Source organism: Grammomys surdaster, unplaced genomic scaffold (genome assembly GCF_004785775.1).
Source record: "Grammomys surdaster isolate TR1022 unplaced genomic scaffold, NIH_TR_1.0 125956, whole genome shotgun sequence".
Taxonomy (NCBI): domain Eukaryota; kingdom Metazoa; phylum Chordata; class Mammalia; order Rodentia; family Muridae; genus Grammomys; species Grammomys surdaster.
In genome coordinates, this window is record NW_021620775.1 from 2,965,307 (window position 1) to 2,982,835 (window position 17,529).

A 17,529-nucleotide genomic window follows, 5' to 3' on the forward strand; every position below is an offset into this window, starting at 1 on the left:
CACACACACACACACACACACACACACACACACACAAACACACTGAACAGTTGCTCATACTTGAGAGTAGACACCATGAGACCGTAGTGGCTTTCTGCTATGTAACGTGTGCTTCATAATGCCGCCTCAATGCCTCACACAGTCTTACTGCAAGGAAGGCAGCTCAGTGATGTCATTAACAACTGGTAAAATTTAAAAAGGAAACAGTACAACTTCTTCTCAATTTGTGTACTTTCACTATTCCTGCAAAATTGAAGAGCTGAGAAAATATTTTGTGTTTATATGGAAAGCCTTGCTAGGGGAACTATACTAGAGACACTTTTTATTATTGTTTAATGAAACAATATTAACTATAGAGTGCTAGCACATACATTAACAGTAGAATAATGATGTAATGTAAACAGCACAAGTGCCGATGACTTAAAGTCCATGAATATCCAATCAAATATTCAAAGAGCGTGATGGGTGAGCGACGATTCTTTATGCATTTGTCATTGCAGACAATCCTGCACACTTGAAAAGACTTCTTTCCTCCTAAAATATCAAGCAGAATCACTTCTCTCCCTGCTGAGAAGGACTGTGACCAACCCTCTGAAGTTGGGTTTGGGACAAATGAGGCCCAGAGGGAGAGTCATGTGGATAGTCACCAAGTGTCACACTTGGGGCATGGAGTATTGGACCAGTCCCTGATTAGCCAACTTAGTGAGACCTCCTCAAGTTTGGCTATTTCAGCTTTGAATATTGTGATCTTGTCAACTCAGTTCTAGATCACTGAAGTCAGAATTGGGAGTGGACCGTGAGAATAGATGTCACAATCTGGAGTAGAGATATTTTGGGTCACTGGAGGGTTGTGCAGAATTGTGCTTGGTGCTGATGCTGCTTACAGCGCTGCCTCTGCTTATTACCCAGTGCGATGTGTGTGCATTTACGAGCTGTAAATTCCCGGTTTGGAAATAGTAGATGTAACCAGCCCTTCTCTGTGGAGGAAGTTGCACACTTGGGAATGGTGAGAGCTGTGGTCTGCAGGAGAGTGCTTGCCTTTGTTAAAGGCATTGACATCTAAATTCTAATCTTGGAAAATCTAGTAAGGCCTGAACACAAATTGACAAATAGGAGCTTGTCTTCGGTTCTGTATTTAGCTTTTCCACTTCAAGCCGTATCACCACCATGAGGACTCATGGCTAAACTAATTGCTCTATCCTTTGACTATTTCAGCTCTGAGTACTGAGATCTGATCAGCTTAGCTCAGCTTGCTGAAATCAGAATTGGAAGTGGACCTTGAGAATAGATGTCACAATTTGAACTAGAAATACTTGGGGCCAGGAAAGGGTTGTACAGAATTGGGCATGGTGCTGATACCGACCAAGACAAAACATATTCTCTCTCTCTCTCTCTCTCTCTCTCTCTCTCTCTCTCTCTCTCTCTTCCCCTCTCTCTGTATGTATGTTTACACTTGTCTCTGTCTGAGTGTGTTTGCTGACAGCACTTCTAGCACCGATATAAAAGTCTTACTGAAGGTTTTTGCCCTACTTTATACATATGTCTTTAAAGGTCATACAAATTTTAAGAAAGAAAGAGGTTGTCTCAGGGCTGACAACCATCTGCATCACACTCACTAGTCTTTATAACGTAGATGCTACAGGAGGTACAATGTGAGTTCAAGAAACAGGAAAACAGCATATTACTCCACGCTGCAGAGTCTGAGACCCTTCCTAGGACTGTTCCTTTCCACTTCTTGGCTCAGATTTAATATGCTTGATAGGAAGAGTGTAAGGATCTGGAGATATAAGAAACTTTGGAGAGCCAAAGCTGTAGTAGAATACCACACAGGGAGGTCAGTTTACTCCAGGTCACACAGAAAGCAGCAGTGTGCTGAGATTGGAACTGTGGTGTCCCGATCATATCAGTCACTGAGCTCTATGCTGGCTACAGGCCAGAGGAACTAGAAATGGGTATTCTAAGATGGCCCTGGGTGTTTGAACCATTTTCTTGGCCTAATGTAATTTATTATTACCCTTATGTCATATAATCTCTGAAAACAGAATCTAAGTCCTATGGCCCAAGTATGAGGCCACAGAAAGTCTGTAAAATTCTAATCAGGGATCAGTTAAGTTAACCTTGAAGGGAGGTTCAAATACCTCCTTCAGAAAGCCTCTAATCACTCCAACCAAAAATGCCTGCCCACTCTTTGATTCCACAGACCTCTGGGTTTTGTGTCTGTTACAGTATAACTCCCAGCTTTGCGTATGAGTCAGGTGATCATGTCTAATCTTTCCCTCTTTAAATGTGAAATCTTGGAGTTGGAGCTCCTGCAGCCTCTACAGAGTTTCTCTTTCTTTTCCTCACCTAGTAGGTACCCAATAGACACTGATGAGCCTAACACACTGTCTAGTTCTAGTGAGAAACCAGAAAGAGCAAATGACCTCCTTTTTACGGTATGGCCAAACATGATGGAAAGCAAGTATCAAAGTGTGCCACGTGGCTGATGCTTGCTGAGAGCTTTCTGCACGTGGGCATTGCGTGGGCATTAGTGTGCAGAATCTTAACTCAGGTTAAGCTTCCCTTCAGGGATTAGAGGCTGATCAATAAAGCCAATACTGAAAGGCGTGGATGAGTAAGAAAGAACCAGCTAGCCAGGGTAGAAGTAAGGTGTGGAGAGAGCAGTTGTTCCCCTTTGGAGAAGCTTTAGAGGCCAGCAGCATGAGGTGGGACTCAGAACATAGGCAGGGTTTCTGTGGCAGATCCTGAAAACTAATGTTACTCATGAAATAAGAAAATCTCCAACAGTCTGGAGCAAAAGTCTGGATGTGATTAAGTGCAGAGCATATCCACGGTGAGTGGCTCCAGTGGAGTCAAGGCAAGAAGCTGTTGATGCATAGCTTGGAAACTGATCGCAGGGGAACTTAAGTACGGTACTAAGTTAGTGAGAAAGCCATCCTCCTGGATCTGCTCTGAGGTGCGGAGCTGAAACTCTCCACTTCCTGCCACCTAGTGGAGGGATTCCCAATGTTCTAGAGCATCTCCACCAATGCTGTAGCCCTGTGCACACTGTAGCTCAGTGTGAAGGCTTGCACGGGTGCCGTTTTAATCTGCATTTCAGCATGAATGAGACAGTACTGGGATCTTGTCTCTGTATCTGTGTCTAAAGAAAAGAACTGTAGGAATATTTAAATCTCTAGTCCCCAATGTATTCCCCACACTTGGTCCTGTAGGATATTCTTGCAGATGCTCTCATGGTGCCCTCCATGAAGTGCAGGAGTATTCTATGCAGAAGAACAGAGCTTCCAGATAAGAAAGAAGTGTGTGTGTGTGTGTGTGTGTGTGTGTGTGTTCCAGATTGGCCTTAGTAAAGGACTCATTTATTTATCTGTACTATACCTTATTGGGTTAAAATGATACCTGTATAACCTTAATTTCTGGAGAATCTGGTATTTTGTCCCAGTTTTCTTGTTTTCACTTAATTGTCATGACTGTCTCCCCTCTGTAGTAGATAGATGAAGGGATGAAAGTCAGCTGAGCTGTCACAAAGGCCCTAGCAATCATGAGCTAACCCTCTGCAAAGGTCAAAGGCAAACTTTAGTCCTACAAGTACTTCCTCTTGGTTCAGTTGAGCTAATTACTGCAGCTTCCGATAGTTTGTGGCTGGGGAGCAGAGTTGGAGCAGGGGCTGGGCGGAGGGGGTTGGGCAACGCCGTGGGAAGCTCTGTCTTTTTGCTATCATTACTGTAAAAACAAAACAGAAAAAAGCCTCATGTGCTTTTCTGTTTAATCAGGGAGAAGGTGGAATCTGACCTGATATTTCTGGGATTGCTGATCTTAGAGAATCGATTGAAGGAAGAGACAAAGCCTGTGTTAGAAGAGCTCATCTCTGCCCGGATACGGACTGTAATGATCACAGGTAGAGCCACACAGTACATCATGGTAACAGGGGCACCTTGGAGGCACACAGGGCGGGATTACTTAACAAGTATTGTACCAAGGTCAAGGTTTCACTCTAGGCTGTTGGAAACAAAGGGGCAAGCTACTTATCAAGCGCCCACCCCATGAGGCAAGAGACAATCAATTAGTCAAGTAGTGTAATGCATGTTTTGAGATATACAAATTGGGACAGTCCGAGGGCTGGCATGGTGATACATGCCATCAGACAGGAATCTGAGGCAGGAGAATTTCCACAAGTTTGAGGTTAACCATGAGGACATAGTGAGTTTGGGGGCAGATTGAATTTCAGAATGAGACCTTGTCTAAGAAAAAAGAAAAAAGAAAAAAGAGAACAAAACCAACCAACCAAACAACAACGAACAGCAAAGGGCTGGAAAGATAGCTCAGCTGTTTAGGTACTTGTTGCTCTTCCAAAGATCTAGGGTTCAGTTTCCAGCACCCAGAAACTCACGGCCATGAATAACTCCAGCTTCTGGGGATCTGACTCTCCTGACCTCCATAGGCACTGGGCATACATATAACATACACATAGGTAAATCCTCATATACATAAAATAAAATTATAAAAAATAAAAAAAAAACACATAACAAAGCAAACCCCTCCTCCCAAATCCCAAATAGAGCAGCCTGGTCAAGTGTGTCTGGCCATCTACTTTCGACACGGCACTTAGGAGAAGCCTCTCTGATTGCTGGCATTTGAAATAAGAGCCGAATAACAAGAAGATATGGCCCATGCAAAGATGATGATTTTCATTGTCAAGTATTAGAAGGAGAAGTATCTTAGCCAGTGTGGTCTATAAACTATGCTGACAGCCCATCAGCAACAGACTCTCTAGTTCCAGACAGAAGGAACACGTTGTCATCTTGACTCTAATGCGAAGCATCAGATCTCATAAACAAGGGGTTGGTGGGGAAGGATCACTCCAGGGAAATACATGACATCACTTAATAAACATGCTTGGGCTTTTCAATAAGAAAGACATTACAAGTGAATAACTTATTTCCTAATTTATATCTCACATGTCTTGCTTCCTTCTCCTGTGCTTTAAGCCCCATTGCTTGTGTGATTGACACACAGCCTTTCCAAAGCTCTAATTCTCTTGTGTACCTCCTGAACCGCAGGTGAGAGCTGGGGACCCTGGAGTCCTTCTGTTTCCCCCATACTCATCTACTCCATGATTCTCGATCCCACAATCCATAGCACCGTGGATGCTTTGCTTTCCTCTTTTCTACTCCCCAGTCTGACTTCTAGGTCTTCCTGGGATAGTTCGGTAGCCCTTGATATTTCGAACATCATTAGCAACTTACATTGCACATTTTTAGTTAGGGTTTAACGCTGCTACTCAAGTTGGGGGGGAAAGTGTTTATTTGGATTACACTTCTACACCAAGGTTCATCTCTGAAGGAAGTCAGGACAGGAAATCAAACAGGGCAAGAACCTGGAGGCAGGAGCTGATGCAGCAGCCACGAAGAAGTGCCGACTACTGGCTTGCTCCCAATGGCTTGCTAAGCGTACTTTTGTGTGGAACACAGGACCACAAGCTCATGGATGGCTCCATGTACATTGTGCCGAGCCTTTTCCCACCAATCACTAATAATAAACTGCCCCACAGGCTTGCCTACAGCCTCATTGATCTCATGGGGGCATTTCTTAATTGAGGCTCCCTTATCCCACAGAAATTTAGCTCGTGTCAAGTTGACGTAAGAGTATCCAGTGCATATATGTTCACAGTCTATCTTCAGCCTTCTGTGGGGTGTGTATGGATAAGAGCTATTCACTCTGCAGTCGAGTCTTTAGACCATTTTTTTCCATGTATTGAAAATCCTGCTCTGTCCTTTGAGTATCTTTCATTTCTTCTTTATTGAATGGAGGGCGCAATGCTTTCTGACTTCTCACTCTTCGTGGGGGCAGATTAGTTTTTTGCTAGTGGCCTGTGAGTGAATGGTGTTTTTGTCTTCTGAGTCTGGTATTGTAAAACATAATAGCAGCCCATTATAGGATACACACTCTTCACCTACACATAATATTTCTTCTTTAACGTTGGAACTTAGAAATATTAACTGGGTATACTCAGATATTTTTCTTTTCCTTTTTTTTTCACTAATACAGTGTGGAACAGAGCACTTTTAATATGCTTTTCTTCCTCTGAAGAAAATATTCTCTATTGTTCATTTAATTATTGCCTTTGTTCTCCCTTCATTATATTTTTACCCTGGATTTCTATTTTTCACATGACAGGTTATTACAGGTCTGTGACAGCCTCCTGGATCTGTTCTCTCACTCTCTTACCTATTTTTTTTAAACAATTACTGTAGTTTTATAATCTTGCTCTCTTTAAGGTTTGAGGAGGGGGCCACTTAACTTCACCAAATTGTGATATAGTTCCCAATAAAGAAAAATGGTCATTATCTCCTTCAGATCGCTGTTTGAGTTGAGAAGTACTTTGATTGTGTCTTCATATGGGTGAGGGGTTAGACACATCCCCACTCCAGGCCTTGCTCTGGTACAGACAGACACCCCCATTCCAGACCGCTCCCTGGTGCAGCCAGACACTCACACTCTTGGTGTTTCCCAGTTCAGCATTTGAGTTTCCTTCCTGTTTTCAGTCTTGAAAACTCGCTTCCCTTGTCTCCAGCAGTGGCTACCTAGCCAGTCCTATGCTCTGCTTCATATTTTCCTAGGCAGCTGTTGTGATCTCTAGATTGCTAAAGGTTTTGCAGTTTCTCTGGGATGTTCATCCTACTCAGTAGGTCTTCCTTAGTCTTCCTAGTTTTTATGACATGTCTACGATCATTTTTGAGCATTATTCTACTGTGGGCAATGGGCTAGTTTTCTCTAATAGCCTTTTTCTTTTATCTTTGACTATCTGCTCTGTGACTGTCATATGTATGGGGGTGGTTCTCATTGAGTTTAGCATATTTGGGGTTCTCTGAGATCCTTGGAATTCATAAATTGAAATCTCTTACAGGCTTTGGGGAGCTTTCTTCACACACACACACATACACACACACACACACACTCACACACACAGACATTTCAATCTCTTTATCCTTTCCTTAGTCTTTACTGACAAGAATGGAAGTCCTTTTAATAATCCAAACCTCTGTTCATTTAAAACAGTGTTATTTGTTCTCCAATGTGTGAGACTTTCCCCTGAGTGCATCTAGTTTAATTTTTAAAAAATATTTTTAAAAAAATATTCAAAAATTTCAACTGTTACATTTTCATTTCTAAGTTATCTATTACAACCATACATATTAATTGGCTGAGTCTTTCTGTTTGTTTTTATAAATGTTAACAATGATCATGTAAATGAGGCTTATAATAATTTCTTCTTAAATTTTTATTTACTGTCATATTGTGTGTATTAAGTGTGTGCTATGGTGCATGTGTGGAGATCAGAGGACCGGTTTGTAGAGTTCATTCTGTCTTTCTACATTTATGACGGTTTATGAGCCTAGAGCTCAAGTAGTAATAGCTTCTTAAGATCACTATCTGAGCACTTGGGAAGCAGAGGCAGGCAGATTTCTGAGTTCGAGGCCAGCCTGGTCTACAGAGTGAGTTCCAGGACAGCCAGGGCTACACAGAGAAACCCTGTCTTGAAAAACCAAAAAAAAAAAATCACTATCTGATCATTTCAATGCATGAATCAATCGAGGATTGGCAGCGTTAGTTTTGATTGCTTTTCTTAGACATTGACAATTGACCAGTTTTATTGTTACTGAGCATACCAAATGTTGATCCTGCTAATACCGAGTGTAGAATGCTCAGTCCTCCCAACCCCTGTCTATTCTGGAACGCAGAGATCTACCTGCTTCTGCCTCTGGAGTGAGACTGAAGGTGTGTGCCATCACCACCCAGCTTCAATCTTTTCTTGTTTTAGTCAGTTTAGTCAGTTCTGTTTTGTCTGTTATAAGTTGTAGTTTCAATATTAGCTTAAATTTGAAGTGTTTTGCTATTTTTCATCTCAAATGGCAAGAGAGTGACACCTCATAATTTAGTTCTTGAAGTTTATGTTTTCCTATTGGTCTGTTCCACATGTGTCCCTGATCCATACATGTAGAGCCTGAGAATTACACTGCTCAAACACTGAATTAGCTCTTTTCTGCAGCTTTTGTCTTCCCATGATTTTCCTGATAGTTTACACTTTCTAAGAGCTCTTCTGCCTCCTTATTTACCTGCTGTGTGTTTCTCTTGATTATAGCTGTATGAACAGTTTAGGGAACATACTAGAACACATACTCAAGCCACACATTTTAGAGGAAAGAGGTAAACATTGAGAAATTCATCCCTTGTTACCTTGCTTATCCAATTCTGATCCCTTCCACAGTTTGCCAGCTTTTGTTGACTTTTTGAAGTCCTCAGGTGATTGCTTTGTGGTTGTTGTTTGGTTTTCTGCTGTAATCACTCTGGGAGATAGATGGTAGTGGGCTTACTCTATTTATGCCAGGAGAGGAGCTACCAGGTATATGATATTAAGCCAAAAGGCTTCCTACACATTTCTAAAGATTGTAACCAATGGCAAAAATACATTTAAAAATTTCCTTCCTGCTTGCTGACAAAAATACCCCAGTAATTTATGAAGTAGCATGATGAAAAAGAGTCAGAACCAGAGAAAGGATTATGAAATTCCTGGTCAGGCTGAAATGATCTCAGTAATTATCTTCACACCTAATACAAGATTGGAACCCTTAGAGAGTTTCTTAAATCCTGTGTGTATTGGTGGGTTCTCTCCATCATTGTCTTGGGATGTTCTTTCTTTATTCTAGGTGATAATCTTCAGACTGCAATAACAGTGGCCAGGAAGTCTGGGATGGTTTCTGAAGGCCAGAAAGTTATTCTTGTTGAGGCGAATGAAGCCACTGGTTCTTCATCAGCATCTATCTCTTGGAAATTAGTGGAAGAGAAGAAACATGGTCCATTTGGGAGTCAGGTATATCTAACACAAGCACTCTGCTGTATTTTCTGGCTCACCATGCAGTAATGATGGCCATGGTTGTGACTAGCTCAAGTTTTGAGGCAACTTCAAGTCAATGAACTTCTCCAGGTGTTTAACAAATATGAACCTAATTATGCCAGTTTTCTGCACTCTTCCTACTTCTAAGCTTCATACTTCCTTGGCTTCTGACAGTAATCGTTCTTTTGCTCTTAGGAAGCCTTTGGCTTCTTATTAGAAAGGACACAGTAAGCAGAGCTGTGACTTTAACTTTCCACATTGTCCCTTGCCACCCCAATGGGTTCAAAGGGGACTTAGTCACTTGGACAATCTCCTGTGTGCAATAGATAATCAGACTATGTCTTCAAGGTAGGAAAAAATTGTTCATGTATCTCCAGTCTTGTTAATATTCTATTTACATTGTATCCTTATAGAACAATATTAATTCTGTTAGAAAAAGGATCCCCAACAAGCTCTCACTTCCAGGAGAGAGGTGTTACCTTGCAATGCTCTTGTATCTGACACTTGAAATTCATGAAGTGCACACATCTCTGGGTCTCGCAGAGATCACATTGAGATGAGAACAGGACATAATTATGAGCTGTTCTTATCTGCCAGTGGCTGTGGTGTGTGAAGATCAGGCCAGCAAAGAAGCAGGAGTTCTCTGAGGGATCAGGTCTGGAATGCAACTTTTAAAGAAAGACCCTGGTCTAACCTCAGTCCTCACTGTCAGATATTCTTGTGGTCCTGACCACTTTAGCAATCGGAAGAGCATAGAACAGTTGCACCTTGCTTTGCAGGACACTTACATCAACATCAGAGAAGAAGTCCCAGAAAATGGCAGAGAAGGTAGTTACCATTTTGCCCTGAGTGGAAAATCTTTCCATGTTATAAGCCAACACTTCAGCAGCTTATTGCCAAAGGTGAGTTTTATGGGAAGCAATGACATTTCTGTGCAGATGATGAATATGTCACTTACATGCATGACCCTCAAAGAGTTTCAGTGTTGGGAATGGATAAAACGAAAACAAAAAGAAACAAAACAAAACAAAGCAAAAACTAGCTAGTTCTATACATCACAAGAGAGGGAAATGGTCTTTTGCAAAGTTACTGTCATTTCCTATTAGATTTGAAAATAATAAACATGAGGAGTGAACTTTCTACCAGCCCTAGGAAAATGTGGCAGCAAGGAGGATTGGGCATTGCACAGCTCTTACCAGGTTGCCATGGTGAAGGCATTTCACAGTTTAGTAAGAACCCAGCAGTGAAACAGAAAGGCAGTAAAAGATAGGAGAGCGTCATTATGTTTGTGCAGAAGAGCCGTTTTCTGAAGGGGCCAAACTTAGACTATTTTTACAAGGAATGCATTCATAATAGGGGAAAGTAACTAATTCATAAACACATAGACTTTGACTATATACTGGACTGAGTGTACAGCCACAGAGAGCAAGGGGCACATTGCTGTCATACAGAAAAATCTAAAGTGTGGAGAAGAGAAACCGGTGCGGGATACAATGCCCTCAAACCACCCATGTTACACGACTCATTAAAGGATAGAAGTTTAGTTTCCTAATTGGTCAAGCCCAGATAACATGAACAAAGCACAGATAGTCTTTATCTTATCACCTGGTAATTTTCTGCTAGTTAGGAACAATTTTCTGGGGAGGAGTTTTGTCTTTGCCTTCTCCTAGGTCTTTCTGTATTTCTCTGTTGTAACATCTCAGATTTCATTGGTTCAACTTTCTGTGAAGCTCAAGATTTTTCAGGATATGACAGAGAAGGCAGTATTCCCCATGGCAGCTGGGTTCAATTGCATAGAGCATTTTAAAAATAGACTTTTTATAAATACTTATATTTTGTTTTCATTGGGTTCATTTGATAACAAAAGTCTCAATGTCTATCTTAAAATACAAAGAAGAAGAAGAGGAGGATGAGGAGGAGGAGGAGCAGGAAGAGGAGGAACAGGGGGAAGAGGAGGAGGAGTTGAAGGAGGAGGAGGGGGAGAAGTAGGAGGAGGAGGGAAAGAAGGAGGAGGGGGAAGGAGAAAGAGGAGGAAGAGGAATTATTTTATTGAGAAAAAACTTTTACCATTCATGAATAGCACCAGGCAATGTTCTATGTTTTGTGTGTGCTTAACTGCCATAATAAAACATTTTTCCTTTTTTTTTTTTTTTTTTTTTTTGCCTGTTGTTGTTGTGATTGCTGCAGATACTAATCAATGGGACCATCTTTGCAAGAATGTCTCCTGGGCAAAAGTCAAGCCTGGTGGAAGAATTCCAGAAACTGGAGTAAGTGTTTTTGCACATGATGAAGTGATGGAGGTGTGGCAGTCAGGGGGGATCGGAGAGGCTTGAAGCGACGGAGGCCTCAGTAAAGGGGATGGAACAGGTGCAGGGCACTGTGTAGATAGGTCAGTGCAGGGATTCTTACCCCGGTCAGATGATAGTCACTGGGAAACTTAGAAAAAGTAGCAAATCTGTTCTACACTTTCTAGTGGTACTGACTTAATTGTCATATGAGGCTGGAACACAGTGTTTTTATTTTTTAAATTTTTATTTTTTTATGTATGTTACATGCTGACCACAGTTTCCCCTACCCCCATTCCTTCCCGTTCCCTCTCCACCTCTCCTCTCCCCCAGTTCCCCTCCTCTTCCATTATTATTATTATTATTATTATTATTATTTAAATAGCAGACCTCCCAGGGATATCATCTGAGCATGGCATAAGAAATTACAGTAAAGCTAGGTACAAACCCTTATATCAAGGTTGGACAAGGTGACCCAGTAGGAGGACAGGAGTCTCAATCACAGGCAAAAGCATCAGAGACATCCCCACTCCCACTTTTGGAGATCCCATCAAAGTATCAACCCATACAGCCATAACATATATGCAGAGGACCTAGCTCAGTTCCCTACAGGGTCCATGATTATCAGTTCAGTTCCTGTGAGCCCCATGAACCCTGCTTAGTTGATTCTGTGGGTCCTCAATACATTATTTTTGTAAAGATCCTCACACAAGTCATTGTTGCACCCAAAGCTAAGAACTGTTGTATGAGAATACAGGGTCACAAAAGAGAACCGTGTGACCCGAGACAGGAAGGCTATGAGCTCAGCCACTGAAGGACCAAGAATTTAGGCTTTGTATTCATAATCTATCATCACAATTATAACAGAGAGGATCATCAAATACTTTAATATTAAAGTATTCTTATGCTAAAGCATCTTTCTATCACATCATTAGGACACTTCAATACCAAGAGTTTCCATTTACAGGTGAAATGAGTGTCTGCCTTTTGACAACACATTTCCTTTTAAGGAAATCTCATGGTGGACCATGTCAATGTGACCTCCATTCTAACTCCATCTTCCCAATTACATGATCTAGTCCTAGGGGGTAGCTTTTCAGCTTAGAAAGCCCTGTCTTCTCATGGTTGAAAACCACGAGGGGATTTAGAGTAAGCTGGCTACTAATAGCAGTGTGAAAGCAAGTACAACACGTCCTGTGAGTACTTGAACTAAGCAACCAACCATTCATAATCTTAAGCCAATAGTTCCAGACAAGAGTATTCACCCAACCATCAACACCATGCTGAAGCAGAACTCTGCTTTCTTTCTTCAACGTCTGGGCCTGGTGCTTCATGACCACAGACAGGGTGCATTTCCTCCAAAACCCAGTGCTTATGATTATGACTTTACTAGTCACTTTCCAGTCTAACAAGTGACGTTAAAAATGGCAAATCGAGAAGACAGAAACCCAGATCTGGTTTCTAGATAAAATCCTGCAACCTCCTGACTGTACTGTCTCTTCACATAGCTGTGATCATTAACGTTTTTGTGGAGGGGAGTGCCTATGAAGTGCCCAGTGATGTCCTAGGGTTTTCACCCATTGTGGGAACTGTGCTGTCACACATTGCATTGACCAGTCTCTTAGGGTGAACATCCTTACAATAAAAAGTTTAAACCCTTAAGTAAGGTTGGTTACCCTTTTTTATTTTTAACAAGAGAAATTAGTTTTATGAATAAACCAGCCTTGATCTCTACAATTCAACTCACTTGGTCTTCTTCTTCTTCTTCTCCTTCTCCTTCTCCTTCTCCTTCTTCTTCTTCTTCTTCTTCTTCTTCTTCTTCTTCTTCTTCTTCTTCTTCTTCTTCTCCTTCTCCTTCTCCTTCTCCTTCTCCTCCTTCTCCTCCTCCTCCTCCTCCTCCTCCTCCTTCTCCTCCTTCTTCTTTTTAAAGCTACTTTGTAGGTATGTGTGGAGATGGTGCCAATGACTGTGGGGTAAGTTGCTATCGGCTTGAGGGCCACAATTTCTCAAAAATACTTGGGATGAATGTCTTTTCATGGATGGTAAACTGACACCAAAGACTTGGGAAGGTTTTGACCAAAGCCACTAAATGACTCAATGGCTACTAAATGCTAAATGACATCCAGCTTGGCTCTAGAGCCCTTTCCTCCTTGGTAGGTATCTAGTGCCATCTCTTTCTGAAATGACAGGCAGGTAAAGTCTGGTTTGGGGTCTCAGGTTACCTTGTGGCCAGCTTGTGTGTGTGTGTGTGTGTGTGTGTGTGTGTGTGTGTGTGTGTATGTAGGCAATAAATTGACTCTTTGCTTTCAGGCTCTGAAGATGGCTCATGTTGGCATCTCTTTATCAGAGCAGGAGGCATCGGTGGCCTCTCCTTTTACTTCCAAAACTCCAAACATTGAATGTGTGCTGCATCTCATCAAGTAAGAGCTTGCTCCCCTCCCCGCCCCCGTATTATTTTCTCTTTTGACTTTTGGGTGCAGATAATATTCTTCTTCTGGGGTAAAGCAGAAGAGCTGTGTGTAGATGCTTTCTGTAAAAATATAAACATTCTCCTGCCTAATGGATTTCAAAAGAGTTATAAATAATGTTGGGGGGATGGGTAAAAATAATGTTGGGAGAACAGCGCTGTTTCCAATACAAGTCACTGATTGTTACCTCCCTGGCAGAGCCAATGACAGCAGCAGGACCTGGTTTAAGGATCAGGTCTTTAACCAATACAAGGTTATTATGCCAAGTAAATTAAAGTCCCAGTCCCAATCCCAAATAAAATAGAAAAAGGTGGTAATTCACATGCCATCTGTTTTTTCCTTGAATATTGTATTTGTTCAGCACTAGGCAACAACAGGACAAAGAAAGGAGCATACTCATTGTGTCTGGTCTATTTAAATCTGATGCACAGGTAATTTGAGTGTACACACCATTTTGGGGGCAGGAAAAGTTAGAATTTCCAAGATGAAATTTGGATCAAACATTTGCCAAATTCCCCAAGCACCTGCTTGAAAGTGCTCCCAGGCCCATTTACTCCCCTTAGTTCACAGATGCAGGAACTGAGGCGGGGGAATGATCTTCCGAATCATATTAGCACATGCATATGAGGTCTGAGACTGGTCCCCATGTCGCCTGTCTCTGAGTTCAAGAGCTGAAACAATTTCATGCATAGTGGACAAAAGTAACTGTAAATCAGAGTCCATTGCTGGGTCAAGCCTGTGGGCACTGGCCCAGAACTGCTCTTTTCCAAACAATCAGGCATTTGGCTCCCACTGGCTCAGGGCTGTGCACGGTTGGAAATGATTTATCATATAACCAGATGTCTGGCTTTTTATCTATTTTTGTTGATCTAAAGTTAAGATGAAAAAAAAGGACAGAATAACACCCGGTTTCTCTCCATCACTTTCCTCAAACCCTCCTATTCCTTTTCTCCCACAGGGAAGGCCGTGCAGCTCTCGTTACATCCTTCTGCATGTTTAAGTACATGGCCCTGTACAGCATGATTCAGTATGTTGGTGTTCTGCTGCTCTACTGGGTATGACTTGGGACTAAGCCTCGTTTAGTGAGAATTAAAGCAAGGAGTTGAGCCAGTGGGAGCTAAATCAAGGATCCTTCTAAAAGTGTCCCTGAGAGCTCACAAAATAAGTCAGGGCTAGACAGACCTGCAGGACAAGCTGTGGCTCTCTGATATGGAAACACAACATCAAATGACAGCTGAGGGACAGAATGTAATGCCATTTTATTCTCGTTGTCACTTTCACCCCTGTGGACCAAGTATCTGCTTTCCCAATTCTATTTATTAAAGAGTGGATTCTAGTACTGGAGTAGTGCTTTAATAACTTGTGTTCTAGCTTGATTCTCTGTTACTGGGATAAAATATGAGCCGAAGCCACTCAGGGGAGGAAAGAGATTGTTTGGCTATAGGTTTCTGCCCATCATTGAAGGGAATAAATACAGTGACTCAAGACAGAAGTAGGAAGCAGAGACCAGTGGAGGAACACTGCTCACAGGCTTGCTTTCCCTGGCTTGCTCAGCTACTTTACATACATAGCCTAGTCCTGCCTTCCCAGGGATGGCCCAGGCCACAGTGGACTGGGTCTCCTTTATCAATTAACAGTCAAGGAAACATCCCACCGACCTGTCCTCCATTGAATGGAGGCAATTCAATTCTTCAGCTGAGGTTCCTTTTCCTAGGCATGTCAAATTGACAACCAACATTGGTCATCACATTCCCTTTGCAGTTTCAGGGGTGTGACTATCCAGCTACCCACCAGGTACACCCAAACATGAATGGGGAAAACATACAGTAGAAGTACACACTTATGTACCAAATAGATACCGGAACTGGAAATAACCCAGGAACATAGATAATAGAAAAACAAATGAACAAGGAAATAGCACCAAGCTTTGCATATATCCTACCTTCATGTTATGCAATGAATTTAGTGGTAAAGTGGGTTTTTTTTTTTTGGTTGTGTTTAGTGTCTGGATCTTAACAATCATGAAAGCTTAGCAATTGACTTCCATGGGGAAATAACCTACCAGCTCTCACTCCCTACATACACAGATCTGAAAATTGGCAAGTCATGATATAAAAATAAACACAGGTATCATGTGGTGCCTCTTATCATTGAACTGGGTAGAAATGGAGAACTGAGGTGGATATCGAGTGTGATTTCAGTGTGTGAGCTCACTCTCCAACACCCAGGAAGGGGGCCGACCCTGCAGATAGCCATATTTGCTCTCTCCTTGGTTCAAGCTCCTGGTCTCAAAACTTTGCTTTCAGATAGATTTTCAGCCTCTCTGATGAGGGCACTGGAGGTTAAGCTGCTTGTGGGAATTTGATCCTATTTTGGAATCCCAAACAGTTTATTCCCCTCAAAAGTATAATTCAGTATGGCGTACTATGATCTTTCTTCTCCAGTGCGAGAGCAGGGAAGCAACATGCCTGAAGTCAGAGGCTCAAACATTCTTTTGCAAGAACAGCAAGACAATTTATTAACAGTGTATAACATCTCACCTAACAATGCCCAAGGCACATGTTGTGAACTCAGTTGCTCTGACTTTCCATCAGTGAAAACTGTGTAAGATTATCAAACAGCTGTTACATGTGACTATTGGGGATGCATGGTTTATTGTGCTACACCAAACCCACACATTCTGTTAATCATCAGAAAAGGGACAAGACAGATCTAGCAGGTGATCCCCTTAGCTCTGGGTATCACTGGTGCAGGGGAACCTGTCTGGAAAGCACACACAGGAAGCTCTCCTGTAGCTAGAGGCTTTCCTAGACATGGGTCTTACTACCCTCCATAACCTCCACCACTCACCAACCCAAACAGCCCTGAAACCATGCCACGGCCTTCCTTAGTAAGCTGCTTGAAAAAATTCAGGTTGTAGGGAGACACAATGCAATTCTTGTTAAGCTTCACCCACAAGCTTGTCATTCTTTAATCTGCTTTCTTTTTGGTTTCCAGAAGACAAACAGCCTTTCAAATTACCAGTTTCTATTCCAGGATCTGGCCATCACGACTCTTATTGGTGTAACAAGTAAGAACTTTTTAACACTTTCTTCCTGGAGACGCTTCTCCCTACTGCCTTCCCTCCACCCCAGGAAAGGCTGTCTTTCAGCAGCAGGATTGTATAGCTTAGCCCCAGAGATGGGGTGTGGCCATAGAATATTTAATTCTATTAAAAGAAAATGTTAATAAACGGAAAAAAACTAGCCTCTTGCCTTTCCCTTGAAATATAGAGCGTCTATAAATGGGGGCTAATCAACCAGAATGAAAAAGCACCAGGGAAATAGGAAATGACTTTGGTGTGCTTTTTCTGGTGTAGGTGCAGTTGAAATGCGCTTTGCTTGTAGAGTTGAATGGCTTTGATCTTTATGACCTCTGAATTGCCGCCTCTAGCCATGGAAAGTGGCACTTAAGGGCAATTCTGCCATCTTAACGCTCCTGCCTCCCACCTTTCTAATGAGTATGTGGATTGTCTCCTACATAGGGAAAAATTTCAACTTATGAATGCCTTTTCAGGCTATTTTAGGTTTCCAGCAATGTTGAGACAAAGGTACAGAGATTTCCTTTGCACCTCTCCCTTCTGACTGTACACAGTTCCTCCTATTGCAAGCCTCATCCCTGCCCCAAGGGAGACACATTGACCTCCACATTACGATTTCCCCCAAAGCTCATACTTTGCATTTGGCTTTACTCTTAGTCTCAAACTCTATGAGTCTGGACATGTCGTATGATAGATATCTATCATTGTGCCACCATACAGAATGTTTACCTCCAAAAATGTTTTATGCTTTATTTTTTGTTCTCCCTTCCCCCAAACTTCTGACAACCTCTGTGGTCTTTT

The 17,529-nt window shown here is 42.0% G+C and overlaps 1 protein-coding gene across 2 annotated transcripts in view; it reads left to right on the plus strand.

Annotated features, from left to right (window-relative positions):
* The window catches only part of Atp13a4 (ATPase 13A4), a 124,449-nt gene that overhangs the window by 89,383 nt on the left and 17,537 nt on the right, over positions 1–17,529 (plus strand). For both annotated transcript variants that reach the window (XM_028753771.1, XM_028753772.1), the window contains exons 18-25: positions 3,774–3,898; positions 8,709–8,872; positions 9,676–9,798; positions 11,084–11,163; positions 13,112–13,154; positions 13,492–13,601; positions 14,608–14,704; positions 16,647–16,719. In XM_028753771.1, the coding sequence (XP_028609604.1) occupies positions 3,774–3,898; positions 8,709–8,872; positions 9,676–9,798; positions 11,084–11,163; positions 13,112–13,154; positions 13,492–13,601; positions 14,608–14,704; positions 16,647–16,719 (815 nt within the window). The remainder of the gene's footprint in view (positions 1–3,773; positions 3,899–8,708; positions 8,873–9,675; positions 9,799–11,083; positions 11,164–13,111; positions 13,155–13,491; positions 13,602–14,607; positions 14,705–16,646; positions 16,720–17,529) is intronic.